Below are 20,279 nucleotides of genomic sequence, written 5' to 3'. Positions count from 1 at the left end.
GGTTTAAATACTCGTTAAAAATAATAAACCCACAAGTTAAGACAAGGAACATGTTTTTATGTTAAATAAGTTTTCAGGACAAGCATCTCCACGACAACAGGGGAACTCGGAAGAGTTGAGAGAATGTGCTGTAACGAGTGCCTGGACTGGCCGGCTGGCCTGCCCACATCAGGGCTGATGCTGGCACAGGGGGAGGCAGGCACGTCCCTTCTGTGGAAACGGGGCCTGGAGATCAAAACTTGAGTAGTACCAACTTAGGCAGTAATTTTAGGAAACTACAGTATTTGATAGCGTAAGAGTCCTGAAGAGTGATCTGCTGTTACTGCTTTGCTGGAAAATGTGTTACTCGTGCAGATGCTCATGCTGGGGCGCGTTGTGTAAACCCTGCAGGCCAGTGGAACCCGCTGGCCACACCTGGGACGATGAAAAGCCGTGAGGTGGGGCTTTAACAGAGGCAGCTCTTGGCCTGGTTAGAGCGTGCCGGCTGGCTGCCGTGCGGACACTTCAAGACCCAGGAAGTTTGCTTTCTTAGTCCTGGGTCTTCCATGAGTTAGGCCTGGGTCAGTCATGCTGTGGACATTCTCTTCCTTCTCCGTAGGGAAGATAGATTAGCGTACGTGCAGGCTTAGGAAGGACAGTTCCTGGTGGAGTGTAACAAAGGTGAGAGTTCTAACAAATCTCTGATAGGATTAAAAAGTCACACCTTCTTGCGTATGGCACTGTTCTAGCAGGGTTTACTTTCTGTTCAACTGAGGCTCGTTTTTACTCATTCTGTATTATAGTATGTGAAGAAAAAGAAATTGGATTGAATTTTTGGTCCTCTTTAAGGTTCCAAATATGAAGGATCATCCTGTTTCTTCCTGCCAGTTTGGGTGCCTGTATTAACTCACAATATGTATTTAAGACATAGGTCCTGTAAGATACTTGTAAAGACTATAACCAAGAAGAATTTTCTACTTTTCACTGCGGACACTGATCGTGGTGTATTTATATTATTTCAAATAGCATATCCTACATGTGTTGTAAAACTTGAACCATGGAAATTTTAAGAGAGAAGGCTCAGAGGAAACTATGATAAATTAAACGTTGACCAAGTAAAGAAACGGGGACAGAGGTGGTCATGCGAAGCTGAGTGAGAGGACAGGAGGCCGCCCCGAGCACAGGTGGCAGAGCGCCCCTCTTGGGGGCCGGCGGCCAGCAGTCTTCGGAAAGCAGCCATGTGCTTGTTGGTGCTCAGAAAAGTTTTTAAATTACAGTTGATTTGGGCGATGAACTTTTATCAGATGGCCCTGTTTTCCCTGGCAGTATTTTGCTCTGGAATCGACTTTGGTGTTAACATAGCCGCTGCAGCTTTGTTGTGTTACCCTAGGCACAGTGCATCGTCTTTGTGTTAACGTAGCCGTCCGTGTCTTCGTGGTTAGCGGGCACTTCTTGGGACCCTCCCACAGTTGGGTCGCGCCTTCCTTACCCCGGAGATCTCTGCTTCTGAGTGCGGAGCTGGCGCCATTATCCTGGAAGTGACTGACTAACTGTGTGATTGGGTTGAAATCTAGCATCTTGCTGCTTGTTTTCTTTGTCTATACTGTTCTTGTTCTCTTGCCTCCCTTTGTTTTGGGCTAACGTGGTTTTTATCTCCCTTTTTGGCTTATTAGATATAACTCTTTGTTTTGTTTTAGTGGTAGCTTTTACGGTTTGTAGTCGACACCGAAGTGCATCAGCATCTGCCTTTCCTTAATATAGTACCACTTGTTCACCTTTCTGAGATGGTCCCCCACTTCTCACTCCTGTCTGTGCTCAGAAATTCTGTGTAGTCCTAAACCACATAGTGCTTTGTTGTTGTGCTTGCTTCAAACGAGTCAATTTTCTTTTAAAGAGATTAAAAATAAAGATGTGTTTCATATTTATCCACCATGTACCATTTACAGTGCTTTTCATTCCATGTCTAGATCTAGACTTCCTTTTAGCTTCCTTTCTGCCTGGGTATTCCTTTATTTCTTGGGGTGCAGGTCTACTGGTAGTGAGTTTTTTCAGCTTTTGTGTGTTTGAGAAAATGTCTATTTTACTGTCCTTTATAAAAGATACTTTCTCTGGGTGTAGAATCCAGGATTGACAAGATTGTTTATCCTTCCTGCGTTTTGAAGATGTTCTTCTGTGTTCTGGTGTGCGTTGTTTCTGAGGATGGGTCCTTCACTTTTGTCTCCATTCCTCTGTATGTAGTGACTGTTCTTTTTTCTTACTGCCTTGAAGATTTTAGGCAATTTGATTGTGATACACCTTGATGTAGCTGGTAAGTTTCTTGTACTTGAAGTGTCCCGAGCTATTATTTCTTCAAATAGTTTTTCTCTTCTCCCTTCTTTTTTTTTTTTTTTTTTTCTTTTTCAAAGTTCTAACTAACCATTAATCCTACTTAGTGCATTTTTCATTCCAGAAGTTCATTTTGGGTCTTTATTTCTTTCTTCTTCCATATCTCTATTTAACATGTTCAGTCTTTACTTTTGTGAATATAGAATATATGTCTAACAACTATTTTAATATTCTTGCCTTTTAATTCTGTCATCTGTATCAGTTCGGGGTCTAATTTGATGGACTTCCCTCCCTTAGGTCATATTTTCTCATTTCTTTGTGTATCTGGTGAATTTTGAATGGAGGCTAGGCATTTGGATTTTGTGTTATTGGGTCCTGAATGTCTTTGTATTCTTCCCCTGTAGTCATTTTTGATCTTTGTTTGAGGTTCAATTTGACCCTTTAGGCATATTGTTAGGCGGGAGCCAGGCTGCCTTCACTCCAGGCCAGTTCTTCGTTCTTCCGCACACTGCAGCCGGGCCCTTCTGTGTGCACTGCCTGAGGTCCTGTGAGTTGGGAGTTTTTCCCACTGTGTCTGGTGGGGAGGCACTCCCCCACCCTCGTCCCGGCAAGCTCTGCTGCTGTTCCCTCTGGTCATTTCAGGGGCTGTTGATGCACACCGAGCCCCACTGAGAGCCCTGGACTCGTGGGGATGGGTCAGCGCTCACCTCCTGGCACTGAGTTGTGGGGTCTCCATGGGGACTCCGGGCCCAAGCTGGGCACTCGCAGGCTCATCTGCCCTGTATGGCCTGAGCTCTGCTTTCTGAAACTGTCTTTTCCTACATTTTGTCTTTGGTTTTGGGGAGCATAAATCTGGCCCATCTTGGCCAAAACCAAAAGTTCAGCTAATGTTTAAATTTCTCAGATTACCACCCTCCTTCCCCAGGTGTGTAGTTACCAGCTCTCTAGTGCAGTGCAGCAATGTCAGCACGTTAATTTACCTTAAAGGGACCTTGGTCCTAAGAAAAGCACTTGGTACGTAGTGGATTTACTTCCTGTGGCAGTGGGGACCTGATTCTGGAAGCCACACTCAGCACCTCTGCTCTTCTGGAAGAGGTTTACTAGCCATCAGTATGTTGGACTCTGTTGTCTAAGAATCTGTCCTCCAGTGTCCATACCGTTTCTATTTGGTAAGGACAGATGCAGCGTAGCCGAGAATTAATTTCTGCCTCTCTGTCCCTGTAGGAAGTAGAAGCACTGTTCAAAGGAGACAATTTACCGAAATTCATAAACTGTGAATTTGCCTATAATGATAATTGGTTTATTACATTTGAAACAGAAGCTGACGCACAGCAGGTAAGTCCTTCCCACCGCTGTTGAAGCCCAGCGTTACCAGTACTTAATACTTAACTTAAGTTGTATGTAGGGGGCCTGACTGTGGGTGTTGAGATTACTGTTGCATTGTGGCACTAAGTTTGATTATATAAAGTGCAGGGGAAATCATGTTGTAGAAACTGAAATAGGTGTGTTTGTGCAAATAGTTTTTGTAGCAATATGTAAAACATATGACGTTATTTCTTAAGGACATGTAAGATGAGCAGCATGTGAAAATGAGTTCTTTTCTTTTATGTTTTCTTTTCTTGGGCGGAGAAAAGTTTTAATACTTAGCAAGTGTTTTGGGAAATTGGAACACCACCTTAACTTTCACCAGGTGTCACTGTGTGTCGTAAGACAGTTGAAACGGCCCTGCAGCCCTCTGGGAGGAGAGGCAGGGAGTTATGATGGTCTCTCTGCCCTTCGAGGAGGAGTCTTGCTGGGGGAAACGTTAACATGCTTAAAGGGATTGCCAGTACAGGTGGCTCTTGAACAGCGTGGAGGTTAGGGATGCCGACCCCGCATGGTGGGGAGTCCACGTGTAATGACTGATTCTCCGAAGTGTGAACTATTGCTAGTCTACTGTTGGGCTGCCTGAAGTCTTCCTGATAACATAAACAATTGACTAACTCCTACCTTGTCTCTTATATACTGTGTTCTTAGAATAAAATAAGCTGGAGAAAATACTGCTAAGAAAATCATAAGTAGGAGAAAATGCATTTATAGTACTGTCTTGTAGTTCTCCAAAGTCTGCATGTGGGTGGCCCTTTGTGGTTCAAACCCGTGTTTCAGGGTCAGCTGTGTATATTACGTGTTAAGTGACATGAATGCAATGAAGTTCAGAAGAGAGAAACCTGAAGGATGGGTGTTAATGGGCTGGAAGGGAAAGGACAGAGGAGGAGCTGGGCAGTGGGAGACAGGTAGGAGCTGTGAGTGCGGCAGGCGCGAGCTGTCCTCACCAGGAGGGCGCGTGCGATGGGCCCAGGTCAGATCAGGTGGCTCAGAGCCTTAAGGAGTGCCCTTGGGAGACGAATAAGGAGCCACGTAGGCAGGGACTTCGGAATATTGCAATCTCAATGTTTTCTTCTCCTGAACTGTGTAATTCCATTTTCAGATTGGAGTTATGACTGGGGACTTGGTATCCATTGTTACCTGCAGGTCAGGACTCTTGGCTGGTGGCCTGTGGGAGGCTCTACGGTGTCTGTTAGTCCTGCTCGAATCATGGTCACATGTTGAGCATGAGACTGTTTGCTGGAGGCTCCCTCACTCTTAGAGGTTCTTTTAAGGAACCATTGACCCAGAGTAGGTTAAGATTCCCCATTCTAGGTTCTGTTCGTCGTATTTTGATGACCCCATTCCTTAGCTGAGGCAGTGAGTTACCTGCCAGTTCCTTGTGTTTCTAAGATGAATAACACAGTGGTATTGTGGATGGTTTTGCCCTCAGGCTTACAGATATCTTCGAGAAGAAGTCAAGACTTTTCAAGGAAAACCAATTAAGGTAAGCAAGACCACTCGTTAGACTCTGTATTTGCAAATCACTTCTTCAGTATTCTCACAGACACTTCTGTGTCTTCACGCAGGCACGGATAAAAGCAAAGGCAATAGCTATAAACACATTTTTGCCAAAGAATGGATTTAGACCTCTGGACATGAGCCTTTACGCGCAGCAGCGCTACACAGCCTCCTTTTACTTACCTCCGGTCTACAGCCCTCAGCAGCAGTTCCCCCTGTACAGCCTGATTGCTCCCCAGACGTGGTCGGCCACACACAGCTATCTTGATCCGCCGCTGGTGAGTCCTGCGGTGCTTGGCGCTTATGCAGCCGGAGGTCCTGTGGTGGGCACTGCACCAGCTGCTCAGAAGGGTGGGGCCCCGGGCCTCTAGGGGACCCGGACGGGTCTACAGTCTGCCGTGGTGAAACGGACCCTCGGGTCCTGTAGCAGACCTCAATTTAATCGGAGATCAGTGTGCCGCTGTGTACACTGAAAAAGTGGAAGGCTCTAATCTTGATCCTTGGCGGGGTCCACCTGCCGTCCTGTGTAGCAGCACCTTCCTCAGCCGTGTAGTTCCCAGTAGAACACAAAACATGATACGAGCTCTGGGATGACGGGGTTACTTCTGAGCACAGGGGGTGCCAGGGGAGACACTTCTACGGACTCACAGACGTTTTAACAGGCTTCTAACAGTGGAGGACAAGGAGACCTATAGCTTTATTCTTCCCACCAGCCCCAGACTGACTGGCCTGTGTAGTGGGTCCAGGTGGTTTTCCCCAGCTGTGTCGCTGGAGAGCTTAGAGAGGTCAGGCGGGCCCCGGCTGGGCATGGGACAGAATCAGGACTGTGATCAGCCCCGGTCATTGGGCTCCCACCATGGACAGTGGGGATGGGCTGATGGACAGGCTTGCATGAGGCCGCAGGGCAGGTGTCGGTGGGGCCAGAGACAGGGAAGGGCACAACGTGTGGAAGGTTGTATTTGGGAAGCCGGAGTTGAGTAATGGTCTTGAGGGTGTGACTGTGGACCGAGCTGGGGAAAGCTGTGTGGGGCTGGGGTCACGTGGGGGATGTGGCAGAGGCCTGTGAGCCAGGCCCCACCATGTGGGGATGTCATGTGGGGCTCTTGTTAGAGATGGAGCAGCAACTCAGGTGGGGTTGGGGGTGTCCGTGCCTGTCGCACACGTGCAGATGAGCGTCCCTAAGAGCACGCAGCCTGGGAAAAACCATGGTGTCAGGCAGGCGGGCGGGAACTGGGAAAACGGGACCCGGACAGAATACCGTGAAGCTTACAGTGGGGGCTTACCTGGTGTGATGTCCTCTCTGCTGAGCTCATCAGGAGGTGGAAGGAAGGGGGCTGTAGGAGAGCCAGTGGGTGTGCAGGGGCACTGGGCGGCTGGCGTGCTGGGTGTCTCTGAGCTGAAACGGAGGCTGAGGCAGGGAGCTCAGAGGGGAAGCCAGGCTGTGTGGCATCTCCGGTGTGTCCTGAGGCCTTGCACTCTGTGCCTGTGGCTTGTGAGGCCACAGGAGTCGGGAGAGGTGTTCATGGGCACCGTCAGGGCCCGAGGTCTGGAGACACTGCAGACAAGGTTTCTCCCCCTCCCCGCCATGCTACGTTCTGTTGAAGGTACCAGTGGCCATGTGGCCGGCAGATCATGAGAGAACCGTAATGGGGAGTAGAGTCCTTGAGCTCTGGCATTGAAGAATTTCTCCAGGGGAGGCCAGCCGGCGCACTGTGCTGTCTGCTTCCTCTGGAGTTACGTTGCTTTTCGGACCGCTCTCATCGCGTCTGTGCCTGTCTGGCACTAGGGGTCGGTTGGCCATTCCAGGTGGTTCCTTTGACCCTGGTTCAGGAATGAGGCCTTTTGCTTGCTCAAAAGCACACTGTGTCATTTGGAGCAGATGTGAAGAGATAGTACCTGTTAATTCTCAGCAAGTAATGTCAAATGATTGGGTTAGGGACTTATTTATTTATTTCTAAAAAATGTTTATTTTTGAGAGTGAGTGAGCAAGCATGGGTGGGGGAGGGGCAGAGAGAGAAAGGGAGACACAGAATCCAAAGCAGGCTCCAGGCTCTGAACTGCTATTGCAAAGCCTGACACGAACTGTGAGATCATGACCTGAGCCAAAGTGAGACGCTTAACTGACTGAGCCACCTGAGTGCTCCCGAGGGTCTAATTTATTTTTAAACTCTTGAGCAGAATTACTCAAATACCAGAGTTCTCTATGTAAGAGTACATACAGGAAATGATTTGTCACAACTGGTCTTACCATGATTCACAGTCTTACATGATTTAAAATCTAGTTCCTGTGTGATTGATAGATTTTTAAATAGTCTCACTCTGGCAGCTATTCTCAGATGGCATGTTGAGGATTCTCACAAAGTTCTAAGTGTATCTTTTGCCCCCAGAGTTTCCCCTCTGTTGCTTTTTTTTTTTTTTTAAATCAGCAAACACTTTTATTTGGTCCTAAGCTGTGTCTAACATCTGCTTTCTGTCACAGCATATGCTTAGCTCCAGCCCCCACAGGTGTAGTTTGGCTTCCTTGGGGGGCTGTTGTGGGGAGGTCACCTTAGTCGGCCCAGAAGAAGGCCTCAGCCCCAGCCTGGTTCAGGAAATATTGGTCATTGGCAATAATCTAACACCATGTTCTTTTCATCCGGGAAATATTTCAAGCCTTAACTGGAGCAGAGCCTACTTGGCAAGTCGAGAAATAACTCCAACGACCATGAGGTGCACCATTAGCCAGCGTGAAGGCTGTTTATGGCTTGCTGACTTGTTTGTTTTTAATGAATCTAGGTAACTCCATTTCCAAATACTGGATTTATAAATGGGTTTACGTCTCCAACCTTCAAACCTGCAGCGTCTCCTCTGACTTCGCTCAGACAGTACCCTCCAAGAAGCAGGCAAGTTCCACGAGTGGTGGAGACGTGGTGGCTCCCCGGGGTTTGTGGTAAGAGGTCTGCCACGCTGTGCTGTGCTCTTGAGTGGAGCAGAATGAGCCGTGTTGAAGCGGCGAGTCCTTCCCACGTGCTCGAGTCACGTTTAGTACATGGAGAAGCTCTTTCTGACGAGCTCTTGTGACACATGTGACCAGTGGAGATGAAACCGCTGGAAGCCTAGAATCGCACTGAGGTCATACCCTGAGATGTGTGCCGGAGTGCCTGCATAAAGCACAGGTGCTCTGCGGCTTGTGGCCGTGGGGGCCTGCTTTGAATTTGGACCTGGGCTGCCCGGCGCAACACAGAACGTCGATACTTTGTAGATTCGCATTAGCGGACATAGCATGCGTTAACTATTTCTTAAGTAATGTTTGTACTGTTTTTTTCTAAATAGAAAGTACCTTTTAGTTGAGTCATTTCATGTTAGCAAGGTCATTTTATGATGCCACGATGGCTTTAACACTGAGTATGTGCAAACCTTCTGTTTCCAGGAATCCTAGCAAATCTCATCTACGCCATGCCATTCCCAGTGCAGAGAGAGGACCTGGACTGTTAGAAAGCCCTTCGATATTTAACTTCACTGCAGACCGTCTAATTAATGGCGTTCGGAGCCCACAGGCACGGCAGACAGGTCCTCCTAGAACACGGATACAGAACCCTCCCGCCTATGCCAAGAGGGAGGTTGGGTCTGGTCGCGTGGAGCAGAGCAGCGCGGAATCTCCCCCTGGTTTAGGGAGAGGGAGGTGAGTCCTTGCGAGCTGCTATCAGACAGCTGCGGCCTGTCCCAGTAGGCTGTGAACATTGTCCAGTGTCCTCTGCAGGCGTGGTTTAGCATTTCCTCTTCAGATACAGTACACAGCATCAGATCAAAGGTTTTATGTAATTACTCAGAGGGTCACTCGAGAGCAGAGACTTGACAGGCTTCCTCTTTTTTATATAACATTGTGGAAAGAGCTGTAGATGGACAGGAACCACATTAGGTCACAGTCGTTGGTGGACATTTGGAGCTTTGCACACACCAGTGTCCACGCTGCGGGTCTGAGGCCTCCCCCCACCTCCCCGTGTAGAGGCCCAGCATCTCAGCCTTGCTCCATTTCCATGGTAGTGAGTGGGTTGTGCGCCAGGCAGACCAGGCTGTGGCAGACCAGACCATTTGTACTAAATGTATTTAGAAAAATAAGCCGTACTGGTGAAGCGGTGCCCGCTGGCCACACTCTGTGGAGATGTGCCCGTGCTGTCCGTGGGACACACACTAACACCCTGGGTCCCTCGTTGTCTGGTTGTTCCCGTGCCTCTGATGTCGGGCTGTGCCCAGGACCTCTGTACTTTTGCTTGAGGCAGCGTGCGTGCTGCCCCGCCTCCTGCCCCTTCCTCCTCTGTTTGGGAGTAAGGTTAGAAGAGGCAGAGGTGAGTGCGTCCGTCCGGTTTGGTCTCTCGGTGGTCGGCTCTGCATGGGGCTGTGTGGAAGGAAATCCCTTCTGACAGGTAACCTGCACTGGTTCAGCCCACCTAAGCATTTCTTTCACCAACTTGGAAAACTTTAGATGCACATGTTCCCAGTGTTGCACATCAGCACAATGTCTGCACACAGAGGTTCCTGCAGCGTGGGCTCCTCTCTGTCCCTGGCGCTCTGGGGCATGTGAGGGGCCCAGAGGCACAGTGCACTGCATTGGTAGCACGTCAGTTTACACGGTCTGGCCTGGGTGGGGTCGGGGGACTGAGTGGCTGGCTGCAGCCTGCCGCCACACGTCACCAGGACATTTGCCGTAAAGTCAGCTCGATGGGTATTGGAGAGGTGAAGGTTACTGAGGCCACACAGAGGCTGCGGCCAGCCACGGGGCTGGGGGGGGGACAGCAGAGACCAGAGGCTTGCCGCAGGGCCTGCGGAGCTGAGGCCAGACCTGAAGGAGGCCGCGCCTGCCACCTGGGTGATGCCGCGGGCGCCGGTCTGTTCTCCTCAGAAGACAGCTCAGAGGAAGTACCAGCGGGAGGGCAAGTCCATAGGCCCACTCTCTGCCTCCCCATCTCCCTCTGGCGTCTTGGGAAAAGCTCCACAGGAAGCGTCCTGGCAGTGGAAGGACAGGGCCACCTGGCGTCGCGGAAACTGAGGGGCACCCGGCTGACCCGTGTGGGCCACCTCTGGCCACACAGTCACGTGTGATCTTGTTCTGCGGTAGGACTTTGCATGACAGCAGGAACCGCCTTGCACTTTTCCCAACAGAGGGCTACCCTCACCCTCCAGACTGCGGCTGCCCCTGTGGGACATCCTGGTGCTCACGCCTGCCATGTCAACAGACAGGGTGTTGGTGCCTAGGCGTCTTCAGCTGGAGGGCAAGCCAAAGTGGCTGTGTCCCCCGCCGGTGCCCCTGTACCAGCAACCTTCTTTCTCTTAGGTTTTGTTTTCTGTTTTAATTTTTTTTAATGTTTATTTATTTTTGAGAGAGAAAGAGACGGCATGAACAGGGGAGGGGCAGAGAGAGGGAGACACAGAATTCAAAGCAGGCTCCAGGCTCTGAGCTGTCAGCACAGAGCCCGACACGGGGCTCGAACCCACGAACCGTGAGGTTGTGACCTGAACCAGAGTTGGACACTTAACTGACTGAACCACCCAGGCGTCCCTCTTTCTCTTAGGTTTTGTTTCATTTTCCTTTAACTTTGTTGGGTGGTAAGGAGCAATATGAGGGGCCCCGGCAGCCCCCTGGGACCACTTGTGGTTCTCCCACCCTGTGTGGCAGTGACTGCCAGCTGGGTTCAGGTATGTCACATGCTGAGCGCGACTGCCAGGCTCAGAGTTGTGGGCCCAGGAAGGAAGCACGGTGCTGGTGAAAAGTCAGGTGTGATAGTGAAGAGTCCTCCCACCTATGCTCCACACTCCAGCCCTGTGCCACGCTCACCTTGGAGCCCGTGTTATGTCTCCTGAGGTAGGACTGTCCTCTGAGGACACTCTGGCCCTGGTCGGGTGGCCCGGGCACCATGTCCAGAGACATGCCTGTGGTGCCGACACAGTGGTGGAGGCCCAGCCAGGACAAAAAAAGGTCAGTGCTGTCAGCCAGCCGGGGCCCACCGGTAGGGACACACGGGCCAGGCGTGGTGGCAGGGCCCCAACGTGATCGCTGCGCCCCTGGGGCCCTGGCCCGAGATAGGTGCACCTCTTCTCTCCCGGCTGTCGGGGTCTTGTCTGAAGTGCTGTGTGTGTCGCAGGTGTGCGCACGCTGTCTCTTCCCCGGGCCTCTTCCCAAGGGCTCTTCGTCACCATACGTTGAGGGCGAGTCTCTGTGAGGCTTTTGTCCAGCCAGACCCTGAGCCTCCTGCTGCAGAGCTATTTCTGCCTCCAGACACAGGATGCAGCAAATGTTGCTTGAAGTTCTAGGTCTGGAAAGATTCCCCTGCACACTGGTCTTGGGGAGCACTTTTGATTGTGGTGTGGTGTGGTGTGGAGTGGAGTGGAGGCGTCCACATGCTGCACAGCTGTCCCTGGTGCTAGTCTGGAACTGACCACCCTGCCTCCCCACCCCCCCGTCACTGTTCTCAGGGACTCCTTGTGAGGAGGCCTCAGCAGTGGACCGAGAGCTGTTGCTGGTGTTTGTGCTTTTCCCTGGGGCTTAGTGCCCCATTTCTGATGGGCAGCTCGAGTCCATGGTCACTTGCTGTCCCATGGTCCGGCATGTAGTCTCCACTGGGAGCCAGTTGAAAGCAGGAGCCTTTCTGGAGTACTTTCTAAAGGAAAGGGTATGGCTTTGCTCCGAAGTCCTAGAAGTTTGCACTGTTGCTTCTCCTGGAGGGTCTAGCCAGAGGCCCCAGAGTGTCCTTTTTTGGCACAAAAGTGGAAGGCTCTCAGCCTGTCCTAATTAGCTAGGCCATCCTGGGCAAGGCTGCTTGTGGGTTTTGTGTAAAGGAAAAGAATTGGTCAAGATTATTTCTTTGAACTCCTTTCCAGCTTACACTGTACAAGTGTATTCAGCTGAAATGACAGAGGGATAAGTAAGTAAAGACAACTCTAAATGAGAGTTACTCTGAACTCTTAGGCCACATAAGCCCATCCACAGCATGAAAGTATGCTATGGACTCCTGGCGCTTGCCCGCAAACATCTAGAGCCTTGTGCACGTAGCCGGCTGCTGGGGATAGGCAATGCCTGGGGTTTGGAAACCCTGGAGTAGACCATTGGTAGTGCTGACACGGTGGGTCATGTTGGGGCTGAGAGGGAGAGCAGGCCAAGCTACTTCTGGGTCTTTCCATTTTAATGATTCATCTGATACATTTCATTACCGGTGTTTAACAGTTCACCTGGATGGCCCATTGTCAGGTTTTATATATCTTGTCATTTCATCTGAATGGACGTTCAGGTATTTCTATCATAACAAAAATTCTAAATGAGTATTAGGAAAATTTTATCAGTAAATGTTTTTTTTCTTTTTTCTTTTTGTTTTTCTTTAAGTTCTCTATCTAGACATCACTTGTAGTCTTTTACTATGAAATTATTATTTTGCTTATATTTCTTAAAGTTGGGGTTAAAAAAGCATTTTCTTAATGTTTATTTTTGAGAGAGACAGAGTGAGAGCGGAGGAGGGTCAGAGAGAGAGGAAGACACAGTATCCGAGGCAGGCTCCAGGCTCTGAGCTGTCAGCACAGAGCCTGACGCGGGGCTCGAACCCACGAACTGTGAGATCATGACCTGAGCTGAAGTTGGTCGCTTAACTGACTGAGCACCCAGGTGCCCCTAAAGTTGGGGTTTTATAATCAAAAGTCATCTGTAAAAGATTACAAAGGAATAAAGACTGAATAAGTGTGCACGTACCTGTGCTCAGTGAAAAATCTTCCCAGTGGGAAAAAATTAGTCCTTTGCTTTCCTCTTTTCTAGGAAGAATTCCTTTGGTTACCGGAAGAAACGGGAGGAGAAGCTGACAGTGAGTACATCTAGCCCGTGGCACTTCTGCAAGATTCTTAAGCTTAATTCATATTAAATGTGAGATTTAACTACATGAATGAAGGTTAAGAGGTTTTATCTTAATCTGATATGCATCAGGTGATAACTGACATTATTGTAGCCTAAAGAGGAGAAGTTGGAGGCGACTGTAAAATACTGGTCACTAAAGAGTCTGGAATGTCACCACACCGTGACAGTGTGTGTGCAGTAGGCACAGCCAAGACCACAGTGTGCACACGTGGTGGTCTACACACACATTGTGAGTTTTCTGTGTGTGGATAACTGGACAGTACTAGTTCAATGAGCTGAATTTAATAGTTGTGGCAAGCAGAATAAACTTTCCTGTGTAGGAGTTAGTGCATCAGTATTTTTCATTCAAAACCCTTAACTTCGTATCTCCTATGTGGAAAGCATTACTGCCTTGTGCTCTAATGGTCAGAACGACCCCACTAAGGGTGGGCCCGAGCGAACGCTGCGTGCTGGAGGCATGGCCACATTTGCTTGGGCTGATCATGTAGCTCCTCCTATAGATCATGCTTCTGGGCTCTGGTGTGGGGTTGGATCCATACCTTTCTATGTGAAGTATGCCAGCTTAGCTCATGGGGACCTGCGGGTGGTTGGAAGGATGTCCATCGTTGCACTTCACGGACTGGAAGGACCTCCAGTAGATTCTTGGTCCACCCCCTGAGCCAGTGAGTATGTGCTCTCCTGTCACACAAGGTACATTTTCTCTGTCTAGTTAGAAAGTACAGATAAGTAGTTAATAAAATGCTGCTGTGTTGGTTGATTTAGTGTAGGTTTTGGTGAACCCTTTGGTGAGGCAGTTTAAATTGGCTGATTACAGTTGGAATTAATGAATTCTTCTAACATTTGGACTGACAAGACTGGTATCGGAGTATGTCTTCAGATATTAGTTCCCTGAACTGAATCACTCTCAGTTGGTTACTAAATTGCCTTCAGAGGGGACATTTATTCCTGTTGCATTTTGCATACCTGACTCACGTGTTCATACCAGGGAGCCTCTTGGAAGGCCAGGCCCATGATGCAGGTGCATTTATTAAGGGGAGTGCACCTGTGGCTGCGTTGGGACGTTCTGGTGACTTCGGGAATTTAGAGACTATGATAGCACATGTGTACTTGGACCAACCAGGTTGTGGGAGCAGGGCCTCATTCACCTTGTCTCAAGCTGTTCAGATCCTAAAACACTGTTAAACACTGCATTCAAGACGGGACCTCACCTGAAGGCACTGCCATTTTGTAACTCCCGCATCTAGACAGTGCTGCCTACCTGAGTACTCCTGCAAAATCAAGATTCAGTAACATTTTTGTGAAATCTGAATCCCTGGAAATGGGGTCTTCTAAAAACCTGTGTTGATCTCAGAAAAATGCAGATGTTTACAATAAAACCTCTGAAACCTGCTTTGAGGTCACAGGCTGCTGCATAACTTAGGGCTTTGGGGAGTTACAGAGAGCACAGAGCAGCTGAGTGGCTGGTAAGCGTAAGCTGGGTTCTGAGGGTGAGTCACCAAAACGCACCTGAACCGTAGACCATGGGAAGGGCGAGAGGCAGGTAGGGATGCCCCAAAGAGATAGTGGGGATTGTTTTTTTTAACTTGTAATGCATTTTATTTGTGTATTTAAAGTTTTGTCGGGAGTTAAAGTGTTCCGTTAGTTTCAGGTGTACAGTCTAGTGATTCGACACTTCCTTATGTCGCCCGTGCTCGTCATGACAAGTGCCCTCATGTCCATCCCCCACTTCTTTCGTCCCCTCTGGTAACCAACTTTGTTCTTTATAGTGAAGAGTCTGTTTCTTGGTTTGCTTCTCTCTCTTACTTTTTTCCCTGTGCTTGTTTGTTTCTTAAATTCCACATATGAGTGAAATCCTATGGTATTTGTCTTTCTCTTACTATTTCACTTAGCATTGCACTCTCTTGCAAATGGCAAGATTTCATTTCTTTTTTTTATAGCTGAGTAAAATTCCATTGTATACACGTTGCCTCTTTATCCCTTCGTCTGTCACTGGACACTTGGGCTCTTTCCATAGCTTGGCTACTGTAGATAATAAACATCAGGGTGCATGTATCCCTTTGAATTAGTATTTTTGTATTCTTTGGATAAATACCCAGTAGTGCAATTGCTGGGTTGTAGGGTAGTTCTATTTTTAACTTTTTGAGGAACCTCCATACTGTTCTCCAGGGCGGCTGCACCAGTTTGCATTCCCCCCAGCAGTGCAAGAGGTTCCCCTTTCTCTGCATCCTCACCAACACCTGATGTTTCACGTGTTGTAAATTTTATCCATTCTGACAGGTGTGAGGTGGTATCTCCTTGTCGTTTTGATTTGTATTTCCCTGATGATGAGTGATGTGGAGCACCTTTTCATGTGTCTGTTGGCCGTCTGGATGGCTTCTTTGGAGAGATGTCTGTTCATGTCTTCTATTTATTCATTGGATTATTTATTTTTAGGGTGTTGAATTTTATAAGTTCTTTATGTATTTTAGATACTAAATCATTGGATATGTCATTTTCAGGTATCTTCTCCCATTCCAAAAGTCGTCTTTTAGGTTTGTAGTTTGTTTCTGTCACCATGCAGAGCTTTTTGTCTAGATGAAGTTGCAGTAGTTTATTTTTGCTTTTGTTTCCCTTGCCTCAGGAGATGTATCCAGTAAGGAGTTGCTATGGCCAGTATCAAAGAGGTTACTGCCTGTGTTCTCTTCTAGAATTTTTATGGTTTCAGATGTCACATTTAGGTCTTAAATCCATTTTTAATTTATTTTTGTGTATGGTGTGAGACAGTGGTCCAGTTTCATTCTTTTGCATGTTGCTGTCGAGTTTACCCAAGACTATTTGTTGAAGAGACTGGTTTTTTTCCCCCATTGGCTTTTCTTTCCTGCTTTGTCACAGATTAATTGACCACACAGTTGTGGGTTTATTTCTGGGTTTCCTATTTTGTTCTTGGTTTATTTCTGGGTTTCCTATTCCGTTCTTTTGATCTCTGTGTCTGTTTATGTGCCAAATACCATACTCTCTTGATTACTATAGCTTTGTAATATAACTTGAAGTCCAGAATTGTGATGCCTCTAGCTTAGCTTTTCTTTTTCAAGGTTGCTTTGGCTATTCGGGGTCTTTTGTGGTTCCATATAAATTTTAGGCTTGTTTGTTCTAGCTCTGTTATTTTGATAGTGGTTTAATCAAATGTGTAGATTGCTTTGGGTAGCTAGGACATTTTAACAGTATTCTTCTGGTCCATGAGCATGGGATGTCTTTCCATTTCTTTGTGTCCTTTTCAGTTTGTCTCACCAGTGTTTTATAATTTTCAGAGTGTAGGTCTTACACCTCTTTGGCTAGGTTTATTCCTAGGTATCTTACTGTTTTTGGTGCATTTGTGGTGTTTTCTTAATGTTTGGTTTTTTAAAAAATTGTTTTTAAATGGTTTTATTTTTGAGAGAGAGTATGAGTGGGTGAGGGGCAGAGAGAGAGGGAGACACAGAATCCGAAGAAGGCTCCAGGCTCTGCGCTGTCAGCACAGAGCCCGACACAGGGCTCAAAGTTGTGAACCACGAGATCATGATCTGAGCCGAAGTAGGATGCTTAACCAATGGAGCCAACCAGGTGCACCATTTTTAATGTTTATTTTGAGGGAAAGCGTGTAGGCAAGCAGGGGAGGGGCATACAGAGAGGGAGAGAGAGAATCCCAAGCGGGCTCTGCAGTCAGTGTGGAGCCCAGTGTGGGGCTTAATCTTACGAACTTGAGCTGAAACTCAGAGTTGGACACTTAACCGACTGATCCATTCAGGTACCACAAGTTTTCCTTTTCTTTTCTTCTCTCTCTTTCTTTCTCTTTCTTTCTTTCTTTCTTTCTTTCTTTCTTTCTTTCTTTCTTTCTCTCTCTCTCTCTCTCTCTCTCTCTCTCTCTTTTCCCTTCTCTCTTCTCTTCTCTTCTCTTCTCTTCTCTTCTCTTCTCTTCTCTTCTCTTCTCTTCTCTTCTCTTCTCTTCTCTTCTCTTTTCTCTTCTCTCTTTTTGAGAGAGACAGCATGTACCTGTGATCAGGGAAGGGGCAGAAAGGGAGATAGAAAATCTTAAGATGGAGCCCAATGCGGGGTTTGATCTCCTGACCGTGAGATCATGACCTGAGCCAAAATCAAAAGTCAGACATTCGACCAACTGAGCCATCCAGGAGCTGTGGCGTATAGTTTTTCATAACATCACTGTGATGTTGGTTGGTATTTCTCCTTTGTCATTTGTGAATTTATTTTTTGGGGTCCTTTCTCTTTTTTTTGATAACTCTGGGAGGGTTTATCCATTTTGTTAATTTTTTCAAAGAACCAGCTCCTTGTTTCATTGATCTGTTTTTTTTTTTAAGCTTCTATATCATTTATTTCTGTTCTAATCTTTATTATTTTCCTCCTTCTGCAGGCTTGAGGCTTTGTATGTTCTTTTTCTAGCTCTCTTAGGTGTCAGGTTAGATGTTTATTAGAGATTTTGCTTGCTTCTTGAGGTAGCCCTGTATTGCTACATACTTCACTGTTTTAAACCACTTTTGCTGCATCCCAAAGGTTTTGGACCGTTGTTTTCCTTTTCATTTATTTCTGTGTGTGTGTGTGTGTGTGTGTGTGTGTGTGTGTGTGTGTTTAATTTCTTTGATTTCCTGGTAAACCCATGCATTCTTTAGTAGCATGTTCTTTAACCTCCATGTATTTGAGAGCTTTCTAATTTTTTTCTTGTGGTTGACTTCTAGTTTCATAGTGTGGTCTGAAAATATGCATGGTATTTGTATTTGTTGTTTTTGTTTTTGTTGAGTCCTGATTTGTGACCCAGTATGTAATGTATTTTGGAGAATGTCCTGTGTGCACTTAAAAAGAATGTGTATTCTGCTGCTTTAGGATGGAATGTTGTCAATGTGTCTGTTAAGTCCATTTGGTGAGTATGTCATTTAAGGCTACTGTTTCCTGGTTGGTTTTCTGCTTAGATGATCTGTCCGTTGCTGTAGGTTGGGTGTTAAAGTCTCCTATTATTACTATATTATTATCGATTAGTCCCTTTTTGTTTGTTGTTAATTGATTTAGCTCTTCTTGTTGGAGAGACCCCTTTATTATGATACAGTGCCCTTCTTCATGTCTTGTTAGTCTTTGGTTTAAGATGTAGTTTGTCTGATACAAGCATGGCTACGCTGGCTTTCTTTTGACGTCCATTAGCATGATAGATGGTTCTCCATCTCCTCACCTTTTTTTTTTTTTTTTAATGTTTTTAACGTTTTTATTTATTTTTGAGAGACAGAGACAGAGCACGAGCAGGAGAGGGAGACACAGAACCCGAAACAGGCTCCAGGCTCCAAGCTGTCAGCACAGAGCCCAACACGGGGCTCAAACTCAACAAATTGCAAGATCATGACCTGAGCCAAAGTCAGACGCTCAACCTACTGAACCACCCAGGCGCCCCTCCATGCCCTCACTTTCAATCTGCCAGGTGTCATTTCAGTCTGAAATGAGTCTGCAGGCAGCATATAGATTTTTTTTTAATCCATTCTGATAATGTCTTTTGATTGGAGTGTTTATTCCGTTTATATTCAAAGTAATTATCGATAGATATGTATTTAGTGCTGTCTTATTACTTGTTTCAGTGTTTCTGGAGATTTTTCTGATCCTCTCTTGTCTTTGTCACTTTTGGTCTTTCCACTCAGAGTCCTCTTTAATATTTCTTGCAGAGCTGGTTTAGTGGTCACGAACTCCTTTTGATTTTGTTTGGGAAACTCTTGCTATCTCTCCTTTTATTCTGAATGATAGCCTTGCTGGGTAGAGAATTCTTGGCTGCCGATTGTTCTCATTCAGAATATATCCTTTCTGGCCTGCCAAGTTTCTGTTGAGAAATCTTCAACTAGCCTTTTGTGTTTTCCCTTGTAAGCTAGGGACATCTTTTGTCTTGCTGCCTTTAAGATTTTTTTCTTTATCTCTGTATCTTGCAAATTTAACTACAATATGTCTTGGTGTTGGCCTGCTTTTGTTGATTTTGAGGGGAGTTCTCTGTGCTTCCTGGATATGGACATCTGGTTCCTTTCCCAGATTAGGGAAGTTTTCAGCTGTTCCTTCCTCAAATAAATTTTCTGCCCCTTTTCTCTCTTCTTTGGGGACTCTTATAATGTGAATGTTTTTATGTTTGATGGAGTCACTGAATCCCCTAAATCTATTTTGTTCATCTTCATGATTTTCCATTATTTAGTCTTCTTTGTCACTAATTCGTTCCTTTGTTTATTCCAGCCTTGTGTTCATTGCATCAAGCCTGTTTCCTATCTCAGTTTTTACATTCTTTGTCTCCAATTGATTCTTTTTTTTAACTCTTTTATCTCTGTGGTAAGGGTCTCCCTGATACCTTTTTTTCTCAAGCCCAGTGAGTATCCTTATGATTGTTGCTTTGAATTCTCCATCAGGTAGGTATGTTACTTAGATCTGTTTTGCTTAGATCTCTGGCCGTGGCCTTACCTTGTTTTGTCGTTTGGGATGAATTCCTGTGAGAGAGGGTGGGATTTTTATCAGTGTGGGTCCCTTTTCACTCTTTAACTTGCTGTCTCTTGAGTTCTACCAGATTTTGTCTAGATTCTGTCTGTATAGGGAGTAGTCTTTCTGTTGCTGTAAGTTGCTGGGCATTGTTGACCCTTTCCAGCTATGTGAGCCCATGAAAGCATTGCTTCCAGTCAGAGTAGCCCATATTTACCCAAAGACGCTTACCTCCCACCTGAACTCCTATCCCCGTTCTCCTCCCTGTCTTCTTCAGCCAAGGGACTGGACACCCACAGAATGACTTCTAGCCTGTTAAAGCAAGTTGCTTTGATAATTTTTCAATAAAAATACATCATTGCCTTTCTCCCGGGATCTTAGGTTTATAAATTATATTATTCTGAGTTTATTTTCTTGAAGTCAAAGAATCTGATAAAAATCTGTCCTCAAATACCATGTTTTTCCGTAGTGATTATAAAATATAAAGTGAGTAAATCAAGTTTTCAGATAACTGAAGCCCCTTCTGCCTTGTTAAACCATTTTCAATGGAAATCTGTGTAAAATTCTTACATAAGTTTCAGAGAGTTCAAAGTGACATTTTTTGGTTTATTTCTTTCACTATCTTGTTTATAATTTAGAGGATAGGCTCTCCTGTAATAACCCACACCTTGTCTGGAAAGGACTAAGGTCAGGAGCTATACTCAGGCTATTGTGATATTCGACCGGTGGGGTCAAGTTGTTTCACACTGCTCTCTCTTGTCTGTCACCGTCTCCATGC

The 20,279-nt window shown here is 46.5% G+C and overlaps 1 protein-coding gene across 3 annotated transcripts in view; it reads left to right on the top strand.

Annotated features, from left to right (window-relative positions):
• Window positions 1-20,279, top strand: part of LARP4B (La ribonucleoprotein 4B) — a 91,752-nt gene that overhangs the window by 62,382 nt on the left and 9,091 nt on the right. For all 3 annotated transcript variants that reach the window (XM_053225187.1, XM_027073301.2, XM_015075265.3), the window contains exons 9-14: window positions 3,529-3,639; window positions 5,102-5,155; window positions 5,238-5,447; window positions 7,945-8,051; window positions 8,579-8,830; window positions 12,947-12,992. In XM_053225187.1, coding sequence (XP_053081162.1) covers window positions 3,529-3,639; window positions 5,102-5,155; window positions 5,238-5,447; window positions 7,945-8,051; window positions 8,579-8,830; window positions 12,947-12,992 — 780 coding nt within the window. The remainder of the gene's footprint in view (window positions 1-3,528; window positions 3,640-5,101; window positions 5,156-5,237; window positions 5,448-7,944; window positions 8,052-8,578; window positions 8,831-12,946; window positions 12,993-20,279) is intronic.

This window comes from Acinonyx jubatus, chromosome B4 (assembly GCF_027475565.1).
Source record: "Acinonyx jubatus isolate Ajub_Pintada_27869175 chromosome B4, VMU_Ajub_asm_v1.0, whole genome shotgun sequence".
NCBI classification, from domain to species: Eukaryota; Metazoa; Chordata; class Mammalia; order Carnivora; family Felidae; genus Acinonyx; species Acinonyx jubatus.
The sequence above is the reverse complement of the archived record's forward strand: the minus strand, read 5'-3'. Positions and strand labels throughout refer to the sequence as shown.